The sequence below is a fragment of the Trichomonas vaginalis genome, chromosome IV, assembly GCF_026262505.1.
Source record: "Trichomonas vaginalis G3 chromosome IV, whole genome shotgun sequence".
Classification (NCBI taxonomy): Eukaryota; Parabasalia; order Trichomonadida; family Trichomonadidae; genus Trichomonas; species Trichomonas vaginalis.
In genome coordinates, this window is record NC_067206.1 from 2,455,189 (window position 1) to 2,479,964 (window position 24,776).

The 24,776-nt window shown below is 33.0% G+C and overlaps 9 protein-coding genes and 1 pseudogene across 10 annotated transcripts, besides 1 other annotated feature; 3 read left to right on the forward strand and 7 right to left on the reverse strand.

Moving 5' to 3' along the window:
• Positions 1 to 89: 89 nt before the first annotated feature.
• Positions 90 to 941, reverse strand: TVAGG3_0014810 (m7G(5')pppN diphosphatase protein; the record flags this gene model as incomplete). Its single annotated transcript, XM_001308220.1, has 1 exon — positions 133 to 918. The coding sequence occupies one exon, from the start codon at positions 916 to 918 to the stop codon at positions 133 to 135; it is 786 nt and encodes a 261-aa protein (XP_001308221.1).
• Positions 942 to 1,351: 410 nt separating this feature from the next.
• On the reverse strand, positions 1,352 to 3,054 carry TVAGG3_0014820 (protein folding; the record flags this gene model as incomplete). Its single annotated transcript, XM_001308221.2, has 1 exon — positions 1,727 to 2,755. The coding sequence occupies one exon, from the start codon at positions 2,753 to 2,755 to the stop codon at positions 1,727 to 1,729; it is 1,029 nt and encodes a 342-aa protein (XP_001308222.1).
• A 703-nt stretch (positions 3,055 to 3,757) lies between these two features.
• TVAGG3_0014830 (uncharacterized protein) lies at positions 3,758 to 4,468 on the reverse strand (the record flags this gene model as incomplete). Its single annotated transcript, XM_001308222.1, has 1 exon — positions 3,758 to 4,468. One exon carries the CDS (start codon positions 4,466 to 4,468, stop codon positions 3,758 to 3,760), a length of 711 nt encoding a protein of 236 aa, XP_001308223.1.
• A 673-nt stretch (positions 4,469 to 5,141) lies between these two features.
• On the reverse strand, positions 5,142 to 7,441 carry TVAGG3_0014840 (annotated as a pseudogene). The gene has a single exon. A coding segment is annotated over exon 1 (2,300 nt).
• Positions 7,442 to 8,199: 758 nt separating this feature from the next.
• Positions 8,200 to 9,417, forward strand: TVAGG3_0014850 (leucine-rich repeats (6 copies)-containing protein; the record flags this gene model as incomplete). The annotated part of the gene is made up of 1 exon (XM_001308224.1): positions 8,200 to 9,417. The coding sequence occupies one exon, from the start codon at positions 8,200 to 8,202 to the stop codon at positions 9,415 to 9,417; it is 1,218 nt and encodes a 405-aa protein (XP_001308225.1).
• Positions 9,418 to 9,937: 520 nt separating this feature from the next.
• On the forward strand, positions 9,938 to 11,440 carry TVAGG3_0014860 (leucine-rich repeats (6 copies)-containing protein; the record flags this gene model as incomplete). Its single annotated transcript, XM_001308225.1, has 1 exon — positions 10,321 to 11,256. One exon carries the CDS (start codon positions 10,321 to 10,323, stop codon positions 11,254 to 11,256), a length of 936 nt encoding a protein of 311 aa, XP_001308226.1.
• A 463-nt stretch (positions 11,441 to 11,903) lies between these two features.
• Positions 11,904 to 13,001, reverse strand: TVAGG3_0014870 (histone H3/CENP-A; the record flags this gene model as incomplete). Its single annotated transcript, XM_001308227.2, has 1 exon — positions 12,584 to 13,000. One exon carries the CDS (start codon positions 12,998 to 13,000, stop codon positions 12,584 to 12,586), a length of 417 nt encoding a protein of 138 aa, XP_001308228.1.
• Positions 12,593 to 12,853: a centromere.
• Positions 13,002 to 13,181: 180 nt separating the features above from the next.
• TVAGG3_0014880 (histone H4-2) lies at positions 13,182 to 14,187 on the forward strand (the record flags this gene model as incomplete). Its single annotated transcript, XM_001308228.2, has 1 exon — positions 13,197 to 13,502. One exon carries the CDS (start codon positions 13,197 to 13,199, stop codon positions 13,500 to 13,502), a length of 306 nt encoding a protein of 101 aa, XP_001308229.1.
• A 74-nt stretch (positions 14,188 to 14,261) lies between these two features.
• TVAGG3_0014890 (ribonuclease inhibitor domain-containing protein) lies at positions 14,262 to 16,779 on the reverse strand (the record flags this gene model as incomplete). The annotated part of the gene is made up of 1 exon (XM_001308230.1): positions 15,156 to 16,115. One exon carries the CDS (start codon positions 16,113 to 16,115, stop codon positions 15,156 to 15,158), a length of 960 nt encoding a protein of 319 aa, XP_001308231.1.
• Positions 16,780 to 17,256: 477 nt separating this feature from the next.
• TVAGG3_0014900 (aggrephagy protein) lies at positions 17,257 to 23,808 on the reverse strand (the record flags this gene model as incomplete). The annotated part of the gene is made up of 1 exon (XM_001308231.1): positions 17,425 to 23,808. One exon carries the CDS (start codon positions 23,806 to 23,808, stop codon positions 17,425 to 17,427), a length of 6,384 nt encoding a protein of 2,127 aa, XP_001308232.1.
• Positions 23,809 to 24,776: the final 968 nt, after the last annotated feature.

Below are 24,776 nucleotides of genomic sequence, written 5' to 3' on the forward strand. Positions count from 1 at the left end.
TTGAATGTTTACCCTCAAGCAATTTCCGGCCAAGTTAATTGCTAAATTGATATACAAATTATGAATTCTCTCATTCGAAATGTTTACTCAATAAAAATGTTTTTTCGCATCATGGGAATTTTATTTAGATACTTACAATTGAATAATATACTCACTATTATTCTTCAACTTTTGCATTTCGATAAAAGCAGGAAGTTGATCTTCTAATATCAACGATGTTGGTCCATCTGGCTGCCAACTGTAGCCATCATCGCTTTTCCGAGTGTTGATATCTACCCATCCTATCTTACAGATTTCTGCAGGAAGAGATGGCTTGAGTTCAACTTCAGGCACATTTGTAGCAAAAAAGAAAACTCCATCAGCGCGACTCTTTCTTTTATAGCGGAAGCTATAATTTTCGAGAATATAAGGAGATACATCGAAATTGGCCTCCTCTTCTGTTTCACGAATTGCAGCTAGTAAAGGAGTTTCTCCTTCATCTATTTTGCCCTTTGGGAAAGCAAATTGATTTGGAGTGATTGTATGGGCAATGACTAAGACTTTTGTTAAGTCTTTGTTCAGGCAAATTGCACCGCAAGTTAATAAATTTTGATGTGACTTACGAAGCTGAAGGAACATTTCAGGTATTTGGTTTATGTAAGGATGAAGATCAGGACAATAATTGAAAAGGTTTGCCGCAAATTTTGAAACAACTGATTTAGGCTGTGTTGTTTTCATTGATTTGTGAATAGATAAATGATGATAGTATGCTGATTTAATTGCTACTGCGATGTCAATTGGTTTTTTGAAGAAACCTTGAGGTTGATTTAAGAAAAATCGAGCTAATAAATCATCAGCTTCTTCTTCGCTTACAGCCGATAGCTCGAAGTGATTGACGTGGTTTGTGTCGTCATAAGGATTTTCAGTGTTTATGCTCATCTAATGAAAACTGATAAAATTTTTGTACTTCAGAAAAATATAATTTGAGATAATAGAAAAAATAATGAATTAAATATGTTCACATATCATCTAAGCTATTTGTAGAATAAATAAGGGCAAAATCTACTTTTGAGGAAATTTCTGTGAATTGAAAAAAGAATTTATAGTTTTGCACTGTTAATTAAAATTAACACATTAAAATATAAAAAATTTTGTGAAGGTACTTGCAATTTTTCTGAACAAACAACTCTCAATGGAAAAGATATCTGAAATAATATCGCCGATCCATTCTAAACAATGTGTTATTTCAGAAGAAAACTGGTCGCTCGAAAATTATTAGTACTAATGTGATATTTTAAATCGCACTAATGCATACAATATATTTATCCCAAAAAAGCAGATAAAATTTTGGAACGAATTTTCGGTGGAATTGTTCAAATCATAAAAGTCTAATGGTAATAGACCCTAATATATAAAAATGCATCAGAATTTTAAATCCTAAACTATTGAGCAAATTAATGACAATCCAGCTATAAATAGAAAAAAAATTATTTTCATTATGAACTGCATTAAATTCGGCTCCATTAAAAGATAGCTATTGATTATGTAAATGATGATTTTGCCTAAAAAATGTTCTCTTATCGTTTCATAGGCAACAATCAACCACAATCATAGTTTCATATTATTTCCATACACTAGAAGCTTTCAAACCAATAGTTCCATTATCAGTTAAGTTGCTTTTTGAAACAGGATTACCAAATAAGCAATAATAAACATATAAACATTTACATTCAAAATAAACAACAAATTAAAAGAATGTTTGAATAGCTTGTATCTGTTCTGGTGATAATGCATTCGGAAAATCTACCAGAACTTTTACAATCAAATTTCTGCGCTGATCTGTTTTAGCAATTGTCATTCCGCTATCAGGAATAACTTCTTTGTATCCTGAGTCAATAGGTCCAATAACATTTTTAGTTATTTCTTTGCCATCAATTCCTATTGTTTTCAATGTGAACCCAAGAAGAGCCTCCTTTAAACTAATATGAATTGTTTCTTGAAGGTCATTACCTGATCTTTTGAACCTTGGATGTGGATCCTGAACGATTTTAAATACAATATTTTCTGGCAGTTTATTAACAAGTTTATTTCCTTGTCCAGTTGCAACAATTTCTGTTCCATCTTCAATTCCTGGGTATAAAGATATCGTGCAGCTCTTTGTTTCAATTATGCCTTCACGGCATCTTGTAACTTTGAGTACTTTGCTTGATCCATTTTGTATGTCCTCTAGTGAACAGTGGACATTTACATTAATTGGGCCTATAAAAGAGTTGGATGTTTTTTCGCCAAATTTGTCTGGTTCGTCTTGAAGAGAAGAGGATGAATTTTGTTTTTCTTTTGAGTGGTTATAAAAAGAGTCAGTTCCAAATTTTTGTCCTATATTTTCATTTGAATTGATGGGACAAGAAGCATTTCTCTGAGGCATTGTCTTAACCCTTGACGGAATTTCAGATGAATTATTAGATGTGCACGAAGGTCCATAGAACCTATCGTACAAGTCATCTAATTGAGATCTTGAATTAGGTGTGTGAGAGCCTCTGGTAGGAGATTTCCTTCCAGGTAACGAGCCTGTTGAATCGTAAATCCTCCTATCATTGTCATCTATCAATACCTTGTAAGCATTTGTGATCTCGGCGAATTTTTTAGTATAAAACTCTGCATTATCAGGATTTTTATCTGGATGGCATTCAAGAGCTAGTTGCTTGTATTTTCTTCTTATTTCTTCCTTTGTTGCCATTCTATCTACGCCTAAAACAATATAAAGATCATCATACATAAGTATTTAATTTGAGAAGTATTCAATTTATGAATACTATTGAAAAGACAATTTTTATCAATCGTTCTTTATTCATTTTTTTGAGACATACAAAACTGTAAGCATTACAACAAATTCAATTTCATTTTGTGAGGAAATAGTCTAAAAGTGACGTGGGTCAATAAGAAAAGTAAATATCGGAATTTCGATTACATTCGTCTATAATATAATTACTAATAGATTATTAGACAATAATTTGTATGATTGGCCGTTTTATCTTTTTGGATAAAAAAATTGTCACATTTCATTTTGGATTTTTTTTGATTGGATTTCTGATACCTATCAATAATTAAATCATTCCATTTAAGTGGAGTTGGTTAAAGGATATTGGGAATTATAATCATTTAAATTATTTCTGAATTTTCATACTGAAATTTAATTCAATAGTCTTTTTGCAACCTTTATATAATGAAACTTATGCAAAAGTGCACTCTTACTGATTGGTGACATGTTATATTTAAGTATGGTGCTGTATATTTATCCATTGATGAAATTTGTACTGATCTTTTGATCAACGATAAGTAATATGATAACATCAGAATAAACTGCTTCTTTTGTTATTTTCTACATAGTATCTCCTATTAAACACAGATTTACTGAGGATTGTACTCAATTTAGCAAATTCATAGTTGCGAAGTCCTTATCATCCTTAAACACATCTTGAACTCGATTTAATTGGTCATTTTGGGTTACATATCATTAATGCATGAAAGAATATCTTTAATATGAAATTGAAATTTTCAATCACGTTTAATGTATATCGGATTGAGAGCGACAATTCGTCATGCAATATCAATGTGTGTTATTGTATTAAATCATCTCTTTGAAAAGTTTTAAAGTTATTTTTATCAATAATTTTGCAAAAGTATCTTGTAAGGAGCTTGCAATTGCACTTGAAGCTTTCTGTTGAATAAAAATTAAGTCCATTTAAGTAAAATACAAACAAAATTAAATTTTATAATATCAAACAAAAGATTTCATGGAATTTCTATTTTTCTTTTTGTGAACTTGGCTAAAAAGTTTGACTAAAGAGCCAAACCTTGTTTTTCCGATACTTGTTGATGGATTTATGATTTTTGGTTTCTGAAAATCATTTGCAGGAACATTTTGGTTTGTTTCTGCTGCTGTTGTCAATGTATTCAAGAATTCTCTTCGTTTTCTCACTGATGGCGAATGAGGTCTTTGTCCTCTTGGAGAACTTGGACATGGTGGATAAACTTTTGAAGAAGCTGGAATATCTTCTTCTACAGGAGGAATAATGAAGTTTGGTTCATTTCTGTCCTGTTGAATAAAAGGAGGAACTTCGATTAAAGGAGGTGGGTCTTCTTTCAAAGGAAGGACAGTTACAAACTCTCCATTCTCTGTTTCAGAAGTTCCAAAAACATTTTTCGGTTTTGACAAAACAAAATGTTTTGAATTGTCATCGAAATCTCCTAAACTTTGATTGAAACAGGAGAGTTTTCTCATCACGGTCAAATTCTCTGGTTTCTCTTCTTCGATCAGTTTAGTGATTGTATCTCTATCAAAATAGATCTGTGGAGCTAAATGTTCTGCCGCATTAAAATCTGGCAGTATTTTGCTTTTCTCTTTCAGATAAACTTTTCTAGGGCTTCTCGGTCTGATTGCGACATTTGGATACTCAGGAATTTTGTCATTTTCTATAACTCTTGACATCAAATTGGAATCTTCATAACTAGCTATGTTTCTTCTCGAAGAGTTATAACTTTCTGTCAAAGTATTTTTCTGTCTTCTTGCGCTTTTTCTACCATCTAAATCATCTTCAAATTTTTTGTTGTTAGAAGAATTCACTGCATTTGATGAGAAATTATTATCAGTGTTTGAACTACTGTTCTTTGTCTTTTTGTTTTTCCTTTTAGATTTTGGTGATGAACTTCCATTTCTGTTTTTAGATGATCTTTTATCATTATTTGTGCCTGAATTTATATTATTATTTGTTGATTTCATTTTTTCTGAGTCATCATCATCGGAATCATCGTCCGAAGAAGAATTTCCGCCTTTTTTGGATTTGTTGGCTTTTGACAGACTTTCACTTTTATTTTTGGAATCAAGACTTTTGTTATATCTTGATGATGGCTGTTGCAAACCATTTTTTATTGTCTTTGGCAAAATATAAGATACTTTTTGGTTTAAATTTGAGTTATTTTGCAGAGCAGACCTATCATCGTCGCTTTCTGATGTTTTGAACAAATCTTTGGATAATGTTAAATCTTCTGTACTGTTCAATTTCATGTTTTTATTATCGTCATTATCGTTTTTGTCACTTTTATTTTTATCATCATTTTCATTTTGATTTTTAGAATTTTTAGCTGCATTTGCAGCCAAATTTTCATTTTCATCTTCTTCGTAATCTTCCTCATATTCATCATCATTTTTAGATGATTTGTTTTTGCCATTAGTTCCATCCTTATTATTTGTATTAGAATTGGAATTAGAATTTGAATTGTTTTCTCCATTTAATTCATTGATTTCTTTTAATGCATTGAGTTCTTCTTCTGTTAGTTCTTTCTTATTCTTTGTGTCGGACTTTTTAACAGTTACTTCCCTGACATCAGGAATTTTGTCCGACCAGTTAGTGTTTATCGGCAAATTTGACATCAATTTTTCTTGTTCTTCTCTTTCTTTTCTTGCTCTGGCGGAAATTTGGTCTAAGAAGCCCAAATCATCTTCTTCGCAGTTGTCATTTTCATCTTCCAATAATGTTAATGCTCCACCATCAAACGTGTCAACTTTTTTGTCAAAATTATCAAATAAAGGATCTTCAGGATCAACATTCTTTCCGAAAAGACTCTGCCCATTGACAATCATAATCTCTGAGTCAGTTCCAACCAACAAACCTCTCTTTCCATTCAAAAATGCGACACAAAATATAGGCAAAGGAAATTTGATTTCGATTACAACTTCGCAATTTTTCATTGTCCAAATCAAGCAACTCCCATCTAAGCCACTCGACACGAAGAATGAGTTTCCACCTGTCAGTCCTGTCACTCTTCCAATGTGTAATGGCCTCCCTTTATGATGTAAACATGTCAGTTTTTTACATTCAATTTTGTGAATCAAAAAACTTCCATTTTCATAACCAAAAATCAGCAAATCTCCCAAAACAGCTCCAATACAACCATACTCAAAACTGTAGTCTTCCATTTTCGTTCCAGAGACAGAGTCATATCTAGAGAACTTATTTTTGTATACCACGAAAATCGAGTTTGTTTTGTCGTGGTGATAAATCTGTTCTACTTTCGATCTTTCCTTTCCAAACCTCTTTATAAATTGCAGCTTGTCATATGAATAAACTAAAATATCTCCTGTTGTTGTTCCTATCAACAAACACCACTTCCCTTGGAACATCGACAAAACACAACATGCAGCTTTGTTATCCAAAGTAACAACAGGTTCTAAAAGAGGTTGATTAGTCCCAAAAATGGCGGTTTTGCCATTATCAAAAGTGACAAATAATTGATCTCTTTGTACGACATTCAGCATTCCTCTGTCTGGTAAAATGCAAGAGGGGAAGCCAACTTCCCTTGCGTGGCAGAGAGTGAGCATTTTTCTGGATACAGGGGAGTAGAATTGGATGGAAGCATCACTTAGAAGAACACCAATTCGCGCTGCTCCATTTGCGCGTGGACATCTTAGAATTAATTTAGGAGTTGTGCTCGTTCGCTTCCACAGGTGCCATGGAATGATCACTTTGTATACTTTGACTGAGTTTTGCGATGAAACAATGACTCTTGTGGTTTGTCCGTAAGATCTGTCAAAGAAAATCTTGTCTGGCCGGGGATAGAGCTTAACCATTGGGAAATATCGCTCTGTCTTGATGTCTATGATGCTTAGGTACATAGAGGAATCGTATGCAATGAGAAATTCGTTTGTTAAATAAAAAGCGACGAAAATTGGAGTTGAAATGCAAGTATAGTGATGAGTCATACGGCCATGTTTGTTCCATAGACATAACCCTTGGTCTGCATCACTTGTTAATGCTTTTTTATTGTGTTCATTGTATAAATATAAAGTAAATTTATCGGAATTTAAAGAGACAGGAGATCCTTTCATTTCTCCATCAAGAGTGTATCTCATGAGTCCCTCTTTCAATGGTATAACTAATTCGTTTTTTGTTTCAATCCAGCAAGGATTTGATAGTAAATTTGCTCGATATCCAATAGCAAAGTGCTTTAGAAATGTCACACGTGCCCATATATCGTATTTAGCAATTCTATTTATTTTTGGAACCATTTCAATCAAATAAGTTGAAACTCCAATTCCAAAAGTGATGAGTGTACGATTTCTTTCTGACCATACCATGTGGCAAATACCTACTTGATCGATATTTATATCTTGAATGATCGGTTCATTTAACTGATCGCCAAAATAAATTGACATTTTTGTTGGAGGTGGCGAAATTATGATAATTGCATCATAATATGGTAAGTACGTTGCGCATGCTGATGGAATATTGTATATTTTCTTGATTCTATCTCTTTCGAATTTGATGATTTGTTTCGGGGCGCATGATAAGTACTCAAATTCATTGATTTTTAGTACTGAATGAAAGCACATGCTTCCTTTAGACATTGTGAAATCATCAAATATTCCGAAATTGATCACTTTGACCTCTTCCGATTCATTCATTTGATGATAAATTTTTTTTTGTTAGAAAATTATTCCCACATCATGTAAAGAAATATTATTTGATTTTCAGGACCATTTTAGTGAGTTATCAACATGGTAACAACGTGTACTAATCAGATAATGTAGAATAATCTTACGTTTCTAAATTAGATTACAATCTCTCAAGCTATAATTCATTAATTGGATTGAAGAATGCTAACATTGTTCAATAGCTAGGCAAAAATGAATACTGCGTTCTAAGATATATCATTCGACAAGGTTAGAAATATTGACGACTTACATCACTTTCAAATTTGAGGTACTCACAAAATTTCAATTTATACAAATTTACATTCACGTTTTTACTTGAAAACAAGGCATTTCCGGAAGTGAAATAACGTTTATTTTCATGTATCATGCTCGTATGACTAATTGACCTCATTAAAACTGGCATAATTTTACCATTCAATGAAGGCTTGTGCATTTTTGAATTTGATCATTTGAAAGAAAATATGAATCGAAAAATAATTTTCATAAATCGATTAAGAATATAGTTATTGCTTTTTTATGCATAGATTGAAATCCCTGACATGATTTATTGAATTAATTTGACAGTTTTCTTATTGAGATAAAATTTCCAAATGTTCAAGGGGAATCTAATGATTATGACTCTACTAATTAGGAAAATCTTTTTTAATTCGGAACCCATTGTTCAAGACAAAGTTATAATAATAAACAGCTTAACAGATTACTCATATTCAGAAATGATTTCTCAAATTATGAAAGAACACAATATAAAATCAATCATTATTGATATCAACGACAATAGTGATGATTCAAATACAGAATTAGAATCCCAATCATATTACTCACTGGCAGAAAAAATCGAAATAAAAGGAAACTTTTTTAAGAAAATTGGAGATAGATGCTTTGCGAATACAGATATTTTCCTCAAAGAAATTGTTATTTCCAGTTCTATTAATGAAATAGGTGATGAAGCATTTAAAAGTTCAAGAATAGAAAAATTTCAATCAGATAGTATCATGACTGCTAGTACAAATGTATTTGAGGATTGTCTTTATTTAAAGACAATTTCAATGAATGGCTTGTCAGAAGTTCCAAATAGTTTCGCTTATAACTGTTTACAACTGGAAAGCGTAATAATGAAAAATGCAACTGTTATAAAACCATTTGCTTTTTATGAATGCATATCATTGTCAAAGTTTGAATTTGGAACTGTTACTGATTTCGGTCTTTCATCTTTTCAAAAAACATCGTTGAAAAAACTAACAATCCCAAAAGAATGCACTGAAATAGGAGCTTCAGCCTTTCAATTCTCATTGCTTGAATCAATTGAATTTGAAGAACGAACTACTAATATTACAATAAAATCTAATGCTTTTTCGAATACACAACTGAAAAAGATTGATATTCCAGATAAAGTTTCAATTCAAAACTTGTTCCAAGAATGTTTTATACTGAAAACAATTACTCTTTCAAATTCAATTTCACAACTCTCAGAGTTTTTCGCATCCAAATGCTATAGTTTGGAAACCGTTAATGCACCAGGCGCTACAGTAATAAAAGAAAATGCATTTTATTTTTGCAAGAATCTGAAAGCGGTAACATTTGGTAGTGTGACCGAATTTGGATCAAACTCATTTGCTTATTGCAAAAATTTGGTATATGAGATATCTCCAACAACAAATGATTCAACAACACCAATAATGATTGGAGAAAAAGCATTTTTCTATTGCAAGAAAATTAAAGCATCAAGTATTTATTGTCTTAAGTTTAATCATTATTGTTTTGCAGGATGTCACAGTATTACAAGTTTATCCATTTATACACAAGAAATAGGAACTTCAGCATTTCATTATTGTTGCAACCTGAAAAGCATTAAGATTTATCCAATTCCTGATAGTAGTAGCAATGAAGAAAACAATAATGAATATGATTTTAATTACAACATTGTTACACGTGAATTTGATTATTAAGACGAAGATGAAGATGAAGAAGATGATGATTATAATGATCAAATATCTTATTTTGTAATTTATCAAAATGCATTTTGCAATTGCTCAAATTTGGAAGATATTCAATTCATTAGTGTCAATGACAGCCCAATCGAACGAAGAATATATGATCATGCATTTTCATACACAGGCGCAATCAAGGAAGTTGATTTGACCTTATTCAAAACGGTGTCTCATCATGCATTTCAATCTTCTAAAATCCAAAAAGTTATTGTGAATGATGTTGATGAATTTTGCTTTGAGAATTGCACATACCTAACAAAAATTATAGTAAGTAATACATCAAAGAAATTTGATACAACAGCCTATTATGACTGCGTTAATGCAACATTTGAGTTTACTATTCCGAGAAAGAATATCATTTCTGAAAATGGATTTATCATTAACAAGCATGGAGTAATTTTATCATTATCATCATTTTTGAAAGAAGAGAAAATTACAATTCCATCTCAATATTCAACAATTGCACCAAATGCATTTCTTTTTGCGAAAAATCTGAAAGAAATCATAATAGAAAACGTTTCATTTTCGATTACAAATTCTTTGTCAAATATTCCCTGTTTGAAGAAAATTACATTTCCATCAAAAATACTTGTGGATTCAGTAGATTCACAATCATTCCAAAACGATGTTTCTTTAGAAGAAATAGAACTTCCTCCAAATACTTTAACAATAAATGATCAAGCATTTTACAATTGTTATTCTCTAAATAAGATATCAATACCTAACAAAGTTTATCTGATTGGTAAGCATGCATTTTATAATTGCACAAGTTTGGAATCAATTGATATACCAGCTAGTGTCAAATCGATTGGCGCAAATGCATTTGAGAAGTGCATTTCGTTGCAAGAAATCGATTTATCAATGATAAATGTATTAGAAAAATCAATTTTAAGTCAATGTACTCATCTTTATTCAATTAAATTATCATCAAATCTAATATCAATAGATGGATATGCTTTCCAACAAACTTATTTAAGAACATTTGACATCCCTGATTCAGTAAGATCAATTGGAGAGAATGTTTTCTATAATTGCTCACATCTAAAATCTGTAACAATTGGAAAGGGAATAACAACTCTAAACAACTTATTCAAACTATCTTCAATAAGTGAATTTCATATTCCATCACACATTACTCAGATAAATGTAAAATGCTTTGAAGCAGTTCCTTATATACAAGTGACAATTGATAAAGACCATCCCGTATATTATATCAAAGATAACTTCATTATTAGAAGAGTTGACAATGCAATAATATGTTCATTTGGTGAATTGCCAAAAACAATTCAAATTCCAGATGAGATTGAGCAGATCAATTCTATAACATTAAATCAAAAGTGGGAAAAAGCAAATGATGGTTTTGGAGGCGAGTTTTATGAAAATTATGATAAACTTCCAAACATTGTAATTCTTCCTGAATCATTTGTGAATGGAATTCCAAATGAAATTCTTGGAATTAAACTAGTTTGTTATAAAGGTACATATCTTCTAGGGCAAGATTATGGTGAAATATCATCAAGTGCTGAAATCCCGACAGAATATGACGCAAGTGACAAATATCCATCAAATATGATGTTTGATAAAGAAATTTTAGGACAGAATTGTAATTCAAAGAATTATATCTCAAAGTCCAAATGGAGACATATCAATGGATTGACAACATTAGAAATCACTTTGATTGTGATAACGATACTTCTTTTCTTCGTATTAATTGGATTCTTCGTTATGTTTTTTGTTTCATCAAGAAAGAATAAGAAGAAAGATAGCGATTCTGGATTTAATCAAAATCAAATATAATAAATCCCAATGAATAAAATTAATGAATTGGTACTTCATATTTTATAATATTCGTTGTTTTATAGTAAAACATATTGAATATCCTATTCCCCATCTCTTTTTTGAATCATATTCATATTTCTAAGATGATTTACATCAGTTCAATTGAAATTTCTAAAATTCTAAACTATATAGAGGGTAGATTTGCTTGTTGAAGAGAAGATATTTAATTGAAGAATCCAAGATATATGTTGAAATCTTCTATCTTCGATAATTCATTATTCTGAATTAAAGCAATTTTGGTGCAACAAAAGTCGTTAAATACTTGATTTCCATGAGCAATATTATATGTTTTCTCTTTGTAATCACATGTACTTCTAAAATTGTCATGAAAACTCAACTCAATATTATTATTTTCAATTTCCAACATCTCATTTAGATAAAAAATGTGTTATAATACAACAAGGACAAGTTTTAGATACCTTATTAGAATTGTTAGTATATGCATAAATCAAATTATATTATTCTGCTATAAAATTGGTAAAATTTTACATTTGAATCATAAAATATGAAATTACTACTCTAAACTTCTTAGAATTTATATATACATAACTTTGTGAGATCAAATACATTGTTTTCTATGTAGAATAAAATAAAAAATTATAATATTATAAATAATTAATATTTAAGAACAAGTAGTGTAGAATTATAATGCATCAAATGATTTATTGAAGAACAAAGAACCAGATAATGCAACCTATGAAACAGATTATGACTGTTATTACAATTGAAAAATTATAACGCTTAACTTGTTTGTTGTTATTATTTGTAATAGCTCCATCTATTTCCAAATCGACATCAGAAGACATTAAGTTTTGATCGATAAAATCATCTTCGCTTTCAAGTGGGGAATTTACTTCGACTTCCTCGAGTTTTTCTTTTGCCTGATTGAGTTTTTCTATCATTTGCTTTGATTCATCGTCATCAAATGACTTTAATGCTGATAATAATCCATTGATATTATTAAAATGACTTCTTAGCTCTGCAACTAAGATATGATATTCATTGCTTGTGTCTATGTTTTCTATTTTCTCTACTTTTTCTGATAATTCGATGATGTGTGAAGCTTCTTTCATAGCGAAATTTCGCGCATTGTCCATAGACATTTTTTGATCAGAGCAAACGACATATTGTATTTTCCAGATAAATCAAAGCTAGCTTGTATAAGTTCCTGCCAGAATAGATACCTTTGAGCAAGAAAACATTCAAGGATAACAGCAAGATCTTGTAAAGAAGATTAGATTCTAAAAAATATTCTAATTTTAAAATACAATACAAATAACACAGTTTAGTTACGCTCACCACGAATACGTTGAGCAAGTTGAACATCACGTTCCATGATTGTAACTCTGTTAGCGTGGATAGCACAAAGGTTGGTGTCTTCGAAAAGACCAACAAGGTATGCTTCTGATGCTTCCTGAAGAGCTGCGATGGCTGATGACTGGAAACGAAGATCACCACGGAAACCAGAAGCGATTTCTCTGACGAGACGCTGGAATGGGAGCTTACGGATGAGAAGATCTGTAGACTTTTGGTACTTACGGATTTCACGGAGAGCAACTGTACCTGGGCGGAAACGGTGTTGCTTCTTGGCACCTTGTGAGTCAATTGTTGGTGTTGACTTGCGGGCGGCCTTGGCACCAAGGGACTTACGTGGGGTCTTGCCACCAGTTGACTTTCTAGCTGTCTGCTTTGTACGAGCCATGATTGATGAAAAATGATTTTTCTTTCCTCTCAATATTTTTCTATGCTTCCCCGCCATTTTTACTTTTTGCCAAATTAAGCTCAATTAAATTTGTGAAGATGTAAACTTTAATAATACAAAATTATTGGGTGTAAAATGACAATAAAATTAAAGTTGGCGGTATTATTTTCAGTTTTCTTTTGTTCATTATTTCATAATGTCCGGCCGCGGTAAAGGTGGTAAAGGTCTTGGTAAGGGTGGTGCTAAACGCCATCGTAAGGTAATGCGTGAGAACATTCAGGGTATCACAAAGCCAGCCATTCGTCGTCTCGCACGTCGTGGTGGTGTCAAGCGTATCTCCGGTGATATCTACGAAGAAGTTCGTGGCGTCCTTCGTCACTTCCTCGAGAACGTCATTCGTGACTCAGTTACATACACAGAACACGCTCGTCGTAAAACAGTTACAGCAATGGATGTCGTCTACGCTCTCAAGAGACAGGGCAAGACACTCTATGGTTTCTAAACTTAATTAAAAGATTAGTTTTGTTTGTGTAATTACAATCTCTTTTTATTTTTTAAAAACTAACAACATATCAAATATAATCGAAATATTTCATACAAATGGAGCATTAATCTCGATGAAATCAAAATCTATCTCTCCATGTATTATAAATAAACAATAACTAATATTTTCTTAGGAAATCGAAAAAAATATATTAGAAAATTAAGTCGACAGTTGGTATAAATTCATGCAAAAAACTTTTAACACAGACTTGTGATAAGTTTTCTGCTGTCATTTGCAGAACTTTTTGGTATGAATTCGAATGTTATGAGTATTGTTTGATCCTTTGAAAAAATATTGCATTGTTTCGTATTTATTTTTTGTGAGAAGTGATATGGCGTATATGATTTGTTTGCTATTGTGCACATTTTTAAATTGGATCCCAAATTCCTCTAAAATTACAAATTTATTCACGGAAATCCAAAGCCTAAAAGCCATAGATGATTCCTGCTTTTGTATGAAATTCCAAAATTTTTTCAAAATCTAGAAAATCCATATCATGTTCTAGAAATCTTCATTGAAATTTTAAAAAACAAAAAAAATTTGGAAAAATCAATGTCAGATTGAAATTAATTTTAATTTTTCAACATAATGAATAGAAATTATTAAATTTTATTACGATAAAGAATTACTATTTTATAACAATATTTTATTCCTCGCATGAAATTCCAAAAATTGATCATTGGGCATTAAATTTAGATTTGATAATGACAAATATGTCTACAGCATACCAAAAAGATAAATTCTTATGCAATGCGATTCGTGATTAATGCATAAGATATAGTGGTTTATTACACTGAAGATAATTTGAAATTGGAAATAATTAATCAAGCTCAAGCAACTGAAATGCTTACTACTACTGTTGGTATTTTAAAAATATAAGGATTTTCAAATAGTATTATAATTTAATTTTTTATAATTCCATAGCAATAAAAACAGCAAAAGGCGGTAGACTAAATGGCCTACACTGCTGCGTGCATTGTTTGTCCACTGGACAATCAATATTAAAACATTTTGCTTGAAATCCGTTTTTCAAGAACAAATCTTTGACTTTCTTTGGACAAGTAATAGTTCCACATTTAAGCATAGATGGACAGTTTTCAAATGCTCCACTACCAAGTGTTGTCAAACTTTCGGAATTGAAGAACAAGAACTCCAAGTTGATACAGTTTTTGAATGATTGAAAACCTATATTTTGGATTTGGTTTCCATTGAACAAAACTCTTGTTAACCTCGAAGCTCCCATGAACGCGTAGCTTCCAATAGTTCTCATGCTGGTAGGTACAATGAACGTGTTTATGTTCGAGCTCGGCAAGAAACAAATGATCTTCGTTTCGTCCCAATCAGTCAAAGCTCCACTTGAAAATCTATACTTACTTTCATCTGGATGCAAATTTAATTTTTGGAGACTCGGACAATTGTTGAAGCAAGCACCTTGTACTTCTTGTAAATTGCCATTTAGTCCGATATTGAATGTGGTCAAACTTATACAATTGGAGAAAGCTTCGTATCTTATATTTTTGACTGTTGTTGAAATGTTTACTTCAACTAAGGAAGAGCAACTATCGAACGCGTTATCTCCTATTGATTGCACTCCTTCTCCAATAACAACTGTTAAAAGAGCCTTATGACTGTTGTTATTGATTTTGGCAGAGTTATGCTTTTTAATTTTGGACAATTAATGAAACATTCTTCAGGAATTTCTGTGATCATTGTTCCAGGAAATGAGACTTTTTCTAATTGGAGACAGTTCCGAAAACATTGTTTTCCTAATTTCTTTAATGTAGATGGGAAATTAATTGTTTTGACTTGTGATTCGGTGAACACATTATCTCCAACATTTAATTCAGGACTGTTTGAAAATGTAACAGTTTGAATTGTCGCAGATGTGAAGACTAAATTGCTGACTGTTGTACATTCAGACCGAATAGTAATTGCTTTTTCTCCTTTATCAAAGTATCCAGATAAAACACGCTTATCATCCTGGTAAAACAATCCATTTTCCATCAGAAATCTGGAATTCAAAGTATAATTCAAAACAAAAGAAGATCGAACATCTTTGAATACTGAAGCTCCCATCGTTACTAATGAAGCAGGAATTATTAGATCATTCAGCACTGTGCAACCAGCAAACGCAGAATCACCTATCTCAACCAGACTCGATGGTAATCTGATGTTCTTTAGTTTCGGACAAGATTGAAAACAACTATGACCGATAAATACAATTTTATCATTTACCTCAACAGTTTCAAGGTTTGAACATTGGAGGAAAGTGAGAGCTTCAATCCTTGTGATAAGAGAATTATATGTGAATGTTGAAATATGTGTTCCACAAAACGCGTATTGATCAATACTTCTCAAATTAGGATGGATTTCAATATTAGAAACAGTGCAACCTCTAAAACAGTTTTTATTCACTTGGGTAACGAATAAAGGTATAGTAAATGATCCACTCGTTATGGATGAAACAAAATGAAGTGTATTGTTTTGATTTCCGCTGTATAAGATTTTTCCATCAGATTTAAAATATTTATTCTTTGGATCAATGTCGAATCTTTCAATTGGAACACCCATAAAGGCTGAAACAACAATTGTTTTCAATTTGGATGGTATATAAAAATATTTTAATTTAGTTTGATAAAAAACATCAGAGTTGATTGTAGTTAGGTTCGACGATGATGAGATAGTGACTGATTCTAAGTAAGAATTGAAAACTCTTTTATGTATTTCGTGATAACTTTGGAGTTCTTCAACTGAGTCCGGAATAGTCACCGATTTCAAAGATTGGCAATTGTAAAAGCAACCATGACAGATTTTCTTGATACATGGTGGAAATATAATGTTATTTAAATTTCTTGAATTTGAAAAAAGCGAGCAATTCAAATAAGGTAATTGGGTACATGCATGCATATCAATTGATCGTAGTGAGCTATATGAGAATACCCATTCATCGATTTCGTTAACTTTCGAGTTTTCTTCAAATGAAATTGAAACGATTGTGGATTTGCATTTATCAAAGGAGCTTTTGGAAGATGAATCACCGCCTTTAATAATTTCAACTGAAGCTGGTACAATAAAATTTTGAAGATTTGTTGGTGTACTGATAATAACCTTTCTAGCTTCAGAATCATACTCAACACCATTAGACTTATCTTCATATTGTAAAAGAAATAATATCACGGCTAGGGAATCAATCCAATCTCAACCATATTTTTTACCAAAATTTCTTCTCAAATTTGGAAAATCACTACAACCAAATTGCAACTATAATGCAATCAATTTATCAAAATATAAAAATTTGTAATGTATTCAAATTTAACATAATCATTGAGCATAGTTTTCACTAGCAGGAAGCTAAATTAAAGCAAGACCAATACCAACAAATGGTCTTTTATATCATGTAATATGCAATTATTTCCTTAATTCTAGGTTATTTCAAATTCAATAAAACCAAATCTCTCAAATATCATAGTTATTCTTTGAGACTCTAGGTTTTAAATACTCACATCAATAGTATATGTTTTGTTAAAAGAAACTTATATTTAATACCATTTTATACTCAAAATTAAATTTGACAATTCTGTCCTTATTAAGAAAGTATAATTTTATGTAAATTATGAGTTTTTGGTGCTAAAAATGAGAAATATGTAACCGAGGCGTTGGTGAACCCAATAATTCAAAATAATAAAATTTGCTTTTACTCGATGACCAAATTACGAATCAAAAACTAAACAACCAACCCCAACATAATAAATTAAAACTCAAAAAAAATAAAAGAAAATAAATAAAATAATGGGACTTTTTTTTTCTAAAATTAAGGGAACAAATAATAAATGAACAAGACCAGAACTAAAAGTACCCATAAGTCATTAGGTCCAGATAGTCATTCCTTCTTCTCGAAGTACTGGAAATGTCCTGACATTTGTCTGCATTGAGGGCATTTACCACCAACTAAGCATCCACCGCAGAAGGCTCTTCCGCAATCTCTGCAAAGCCATGCAGCTTCTTTATCGCATCCTGTGCATTTGATGAAAAGTGACACATCTGCGAATTTCGGACATTTCTTCGCTGTGAAACTTGTTGCTCCTCCTTCATTATCCAAGGCGATAATTGCCTTTCCGTGGTGTAATGAAGTAACGCTCTTTACTGGCAATCCTTCCTTCTGGTATGTCAAGACCTTCTGGCAGGAGCAGTTCTGGATATCGAATGCGAAACTTGAAACTTCTCCATTGACAAAACCAATAACGAATCTTGGCTTTTCTTCGAACATTGGGCCTTCGATTGTTGAAAGGCATGTGGGCTCGCTTTCCATGGCGAGTTCTGACAACTGTACTAAATCGTTGTTGAAAACAATCGCTTTAGTCTTTGTGATGGCGATGAGTAAATCTTCAACAGAGAAAAGTGCCAAAGAAACAACATTTTCGCACTTAACTTTCTTGGCCAAAACAGCAGAAGGAATATCGAACAGATAGATATACTCTCCATCTGTTGCAAGGAGGGAATTCGACTTTGTATCCAAGGACATTGATGTCATGACAGCCTTTGGACATGTAATTAACTTCGAATGATTTGAAACAGCGAAGTAAACTAAAATTGTTCCTTGAGCTGTTGCAGCAGCAATTGCAGTCGAATCTTCTGAAACAGCAAGAGCGGAAATGTTCTTCAAAGAGTGTTCGACAAGGAAGTCATCAATATCCATTGCCTTCTGAAGCATGTACTGATCTTTGGATAAGAAAACACAGCCTGCTTTGGTCGATTTAACTCTTGTTGCGTATGGCTGAGGAACTAAAACTGTTGAATGATATTCAGTGTCGAAATTGATGTCTCTTTGTGTTGGCTTTGGCATCTTGCTGTCGAAAACTCTTGTGGAGCTTTCTGGTCCAAAGATACTATCAACCCATTCGGAAATATCAGACTTCTCCAAAAGAGAACGCATGAAAATTGTCTCTTTCGGTTCGTTAGAAATTTCACTTGGGATGTAGAATTCTGGAGTCAAAAGTGACTTTTCTGCTTCATTGATTGCAGATTTGATATCAGAGAACTCATTGTTCAATAACTTGTTAACAAATTGTTTTCTGATTGTCAAATCAATCTCTGACAAATTCATGGAACCATCACTTTTGATTAATGGGAATAATGGATAGTTATCTCTATCTGAGTATGACTTTCCTGCCTTTTTGTTTGCGTAGAAGAGAAGATCCAATGTTGTGATTGTTCCATCTGAATATCCCTTCAAAATGTCTGAGGATGACATTTCGAGAATCTGTGGCAAAACTGGCTTTTCTGGTTTGATCTTGTTGACAAAATCATCTTGGATATCGTTGTTCACTGAGAAGCTGAAGTGTTTGCCATCGAACAAGAAAATGTCAACTAATGTCAAAACATCAGATAATTTGGATGTCTCGACAAATGTAACTTCTTTCTTGTTTATCTCCAATGAAGGAGAGTGGAAGAAGAGTGATGATCTGCCGAGTAATCCACTGATGGACATATCAATGATTTTGTCGCCTTTGTTCTCAAGAATTTCGATGCCTTTTTCTGTAACTTTTGCGTTCAAAACAAATACGAATTTGTCTTCAGCAAAAGCACCGACGCAAGGAAGATTATGATCTAAGATAATTTCGAATGAAACAAACTCGTTTGAATGCAATTTGTTTGTCAAAGATCTCTTGAGTTCTTCTTCCTTTTCGCTGTTCAAATATGGAGGAAGCAATATTCCATTGAGAGACTTGTATTCGATCTTTGGAGTGAAATAAGGTCTGAAGTTGAGATTAAGATCGTTGACCTTATTTTCTTCACTCTTCTCTGGTAATGGCAACAAGTTTTTAGCTGGATAAATTGGGCTTGGCGAGTTCAAGAGAGTTATCTTTCCTTTTTCGTTTAAGTTGAAGTCTTCGAGTAAAACTCTTGTTTGGTAGACGTGGCAGATGTTTTCTTCAGCTCCCATGCAGCATTTGTTGAATCTTGTTGCGAACTGATTTCTCAATGAAATTCTGTGCAAGAAAGCGTTTCCATTTCTTGAGATTTCGAAGACATTGCTTGGAGTCTTGAGAGAGCTGTTCAATCTCTTTGAGATGATGTCTTGATTCAACTGGTTGATGTAGTTTTGAGTTTGTTTCTTGATAATTTCTGCACTGTCGAGTTTGTCTTGTGTCAAGTACTCCTTCATTGTCTTGTTTTGGAAGTTCTTCTTCAAAGGATTGCTCAATTCTTTGAGAATTAATTTCTCTTGGTCTTCTGTGAATTCGTACTGAGATAATTTTTCTGCGAAATAATCCATAAAATTCTTAGATTTCTGGCATTTCTTCCATGCAACAGGTGTCTGAAGCAATTTCATGATGATGCGAGGAGAGTTGATTGACAACATGCAGACAGTCATGAAATTGATTGGCTCTGGTGGTAAGTAATCGAACAAAATGGCGAGAAGTGGTTGTTCGTAGTTCTTCCACCAGCCAGAGAAAACAACAGTGGAAACAAAGTCGCATAAAACAGACTTTGATACATCAACCAGTTTCGGCTTTGTCATGAGGAAATCGTACAAAAGGAAGATGTGCATTTCCTTTGAAACTGGTTGAGGAACATCTGCACCTTGGATTGTGTTCTTTACCAAGAGATCTTTGAAGAGATTTGCGTCATTGCACTTCAAATTCAACATCAGACTTGACATGTCAGCAATAATTCTGCAGATGTCTGTTTGTCCATCGAGTTTTCTTGCTTTGTCATCTTCTTTCTTTGGCTTCCTTTCGATGGTATATTCGTATTTGGCGTCATCGATATCGACGAAATCTTTTTCGTTCGAATAATTGACAGACAAACCACTGATGTCTTCGTCATTGACGTACTTAGTCTCATCAGGATAAATGGAGAATGGAATACTCATCTTCTCGTAGTAATGGAATCCGGCTGCACATAATTTTGACACGTAAACATGCAAATTCGGACACAAAACATCAGCATTTCTCTCAATACCAAGCAAATACTGGAGAACTGTTGATGCGAGCTTTGAGTTCAAGTCCTTTCTGAGGAGTTCGCAAGCTAAGTCGTATGCGAGGATGACGATATTTGGACGAGCAATCAAATCTGTCTTGAAATCTGACATCTTCTTGAGAACTTGGTTGTTAATGAGTGAAAAGATGCCCTGCCAAACTAACTCCTTGTCAGAGTAGAATGCTAAAGCAGGATACATCTTGTTGAGGATATCTTGTGAGAAGAAACCATCAATTTGAATTGAATTCTTCACAAATCCGTTGAAAACATAAGGAGCAATGCAAGAAGATAAAGTATCGAGTGGTTCCAAGCAATCTTCAGCTTTCTTAGGGAATCCAGCTCCGAATACTCTTCTCATCAACTCTGTCTGAAGCTCTGTGATCTGTGGGTCATCAGGAGTTTCAACTTTCATTGAGTTGATGAATGGCATTCCTCTCAAAATGTCCAACATGAATTTGATTGTTTCCTCTGGCTTCTTCTTCATGATCATTCCGATCGCTTCGAGTGTGTTCTCCAATCTAGCGCCGGTGATATTGAAGAAGATGAGGGAGTCTGTGAGGTAAGGAAGTATGGCAACAGGGTCCTTCAACTCTGAATATGTGCTCAAGAAGAGTTGATGCAACATGTCAGGAGCGTTTGCGAAGAAATAGTTCTGGAAAAGATGTGTGAGCATAGGAGATGTTGTTCTGAGCTGCTTCATTGACTCCATGACTGCGATCTGGCCTGTCTGTTCGATCATTAAATGCGGAACTTGGATGGCACAAGCGGCAATTCCGTTGAATAAGTCTTCTGTTGTGATAATCTTGGATCTCTCGAGACTGAAAGCAGCAAGGATAAGCTCAAGGAACTCGTCAATCTCCTTGGAATTGAAGCATGCACTCCAAAAAGTGTCAGGACCACCAAATGCAGGAAGATATGACAGTGGGCCTGCGTATGGAACGTAGACAAATGGCGTTTGGAGCTTTGTAGATACTTTGGAAGGACCTTTGTCCATGACTTCGGAAAGATATTTCGTTGTCATGGTAACTTTGTTTGTAAAGAACTCTCCAATGTACCAATGTCCATTTGGTGCTGTTTCTCCACCTAATGTGATGGTATCGGAGTCGGTTTCGACTGTTCTCAATTCTTCCATGTCGAAGTAAACGGACATGGCTTTCTTGTCTTCAACAGTCTTCATTTGGAAGGTAATAAGATGCCATTCCTTGAATTTCAGTGTAAGAGCGGACTTATGCAAGCAGATATTTCCGTTCTCGAAAAAGACTGTAAATTTGTCATCGATTGTAAACATTGTTGATTTACCTTCGAATTTGTGTACGAAGATCCAAAATGAAGTGACTCCTTCGCATTTGATCGGATGAGAGTGATTTGGACAGTCATGGTTGAGCTGGTAGACACCTGTGCAAGGTTCCATATTCTGGATGAGGTATGAAATGGATTTTGGAGATGTCATGAACTTTGCAGCAACTTCTGAATTCATATAAGTTCTTGAGCTCTCGAAAATGTCTCCTTCTGGTGGTGTAAAGTATAATGGAGCATATTTACCGTAAATGTAACGGTTGTAAGCGTAATCTAACATTGGCTGAACATATTTGCACAAAGAAGGAATGCGAATGAACTGTGACTTCGGTAAGTTTTCGGATTGCTTTGTTCCACACATGAGATGTGTGATTTTATCCTTTGGAATTTGAGAGAAATCTGTTCTTGCGATATATTCATCGACCAAGTTGTAAGGTTCGTCCCTAACAAAGGCGCGAATAATATCTAATGTCTGTGGGCATGATAAATGCTTTGTTAATTTATCCAATCCGCCTGTCTCGCAAAAAGCATGTGTGAAATCTAAAGAATTCTCTGCGTATTCTGCAATTAATTCGAGGACAGCGACATTGAGAACATCTCTGTCGAAGTATTTCTTGACTGTTTCAATGAAAATATGTGGATCAAATTGTGGAAGTACAATCTTTGCTAATTCTTGAGGATGTCGTGACTCTTCAAGTGTTCCATTTAATACAGCTTCGAGGAAATCGTTGATCTTTGGCCATTCTGGATCTAAATGAGAAAAGATCGAAGCTACAATATTAAATGTATGAACATCCTTAATAAGAGCAGCGACAAGTGGATCGAATGGTAAGGATTCTAATACAGATATTAATTCCTTGTAGCCTTTGTTACCCCAATTAGCGTTGATAACAAATTTAGATAAAGCTTCTGTATTAATATTGCGTTCCCAGAATGGATATGTCTCGTGGAATATGAGGATACGCTCCTTAAGATTGTGGTTAAGAGCGATTTCGTAAAGCTTTGTCTGTGTTTCAAATGGCATATTAGGGAAAACTCTTGTAAATGGAATAAGTTCGAAGTTTTTAACTCTTGGATGTGTTCTTACGAAGTAAAGTGCGTCAACTGCAGTGCACATTTGTCTTGTTGTTGCGTCATTATTCATAATAACAAATTGAAGCTTTTGCCAAGCAATGTTCTGGTTTAAGGATCTTGTAAGAAGGAATCCTGCAAACCATTCATATGATACGATGGAATTAATTTTTGTATCTAAAACATTAAAAATACTTTGAATGTATTGCTCGGCGCTGATATTTGCAATGAGTGCACCAATAAGATGAAGACCTACTGGAAGCATTTCTGGTGGTACTACATCACCACTGATTTGAACAATTGCATTATCCAAGAATTCTTTGAGTTGTAGGATAATTAAGTCTGTCTGCTTGAAGGCAGCTTCAATAAAATAGCTTGCAATCTGCTTGTTAACCTTGCTTTCTTTGGCAATGACTTCATTCCAAAATGTAACAATGTGATTGCCTGCAAATATAATTCTCAGGAGATTCTTATCTGATGAGATCTCTTTAATGTATGGAAGAGCATCTTGAATAAGTTCATCTTTATTTGTATGGATAATATCGTACATGATATCAAGAAGGAGATGCTTTTCCCAATAATCTGAATGGTATAAGCATGCGGCTCTTTCCAAAAAAGCGAGGCCGTAAATGTATTTGACTTTATCATTGAATGAATCATTGAAAAGAGGTTTATATAACTCAATCACTTTTGTAACTTCATGTTTGATATCACCTGCGATGAGGCCTTCTCTATCGTAGAAATTACCGAATCTGGTGATGTAAAAATCGACGCATTTTAATACTTGATCGGAATTATTGATTTCTTCAACCATTTGCTTGAATTGTAATACTTCAGGGGATTTTTTATTTAATAATGGCTTTCCTTCAGTTGCCTGTTTCTTCCCGAACAGTGAATCAAGGATTGAGCTCATTTTTGTCACTTTTTGAAAATATTTTTCAATAATATTAACTACAAAATGTAACTGGATCGATTTATAAATTACTTTTTTAAAGCATTGAGAAGATCATTCAAAAATTGAATGATAATATAAAGTCTGCTATAGTAATTTTTATTTTGATTTGAAAAGAACCTTGAAATATGCAAGATTTGAAACTATAAATAGTAAACGATAAAAACGTTGCATTGAAATTTTCGAAGTATTAGAATGAATTTGAAAAGATTTAATGTGCATATTTCATTAATATACAGAATGGTAATGCGTTTTTAATTAAAATTTATGAAGATCAAATCAAGACCAAAAAAATGACCACAATAATTTTGAATTACGGAGCTTTAATCCTAATATATATTGTTCATTCGTATTGTTTATTTTAATCTTAGTACAATTGAAACGATCAGCTCAAAACTTTCTCAAAGAAATCGTTTTTCATTACTCTTTCAAAGGCAACTTATTACTCAGTTTAAACACAACGCATTGCTTGCATCAATGAACACTCAAAAGGCCAATTTTAATGTTTTTGAAAATTGAACAATTGTTGATCAATCTTATGATAGAGGTAGGGCAACGATAGAAAATTTTTGGAAAAAAAGTTCGGAGATCTTAAACGTATCATATTCCCTGCATGGTTTGGTATCTTCCGCCATGCGTTGTGCCAAACATATTGACACTTTCCAATAATTAATTTATGGTATGAGTCACAGAGTTAGATTATAAAAAGAAAGTAAATAATTGCAATTAGAAATCATATATGTCGGAAATCAAATGTTGATGAGCAGAAACCTTTTACTCATCATAAAAGAGATAAATCACTAAAGATTTGTATACATTAAAATTTGATATTTGGTGCTCGAAAACTGTCTGATGGGACTCCTCCAAAATGAACCAATCTATCGCTGAGGACCAAATTAGATGATGTGGATGGTGTATTCTCTAATTCT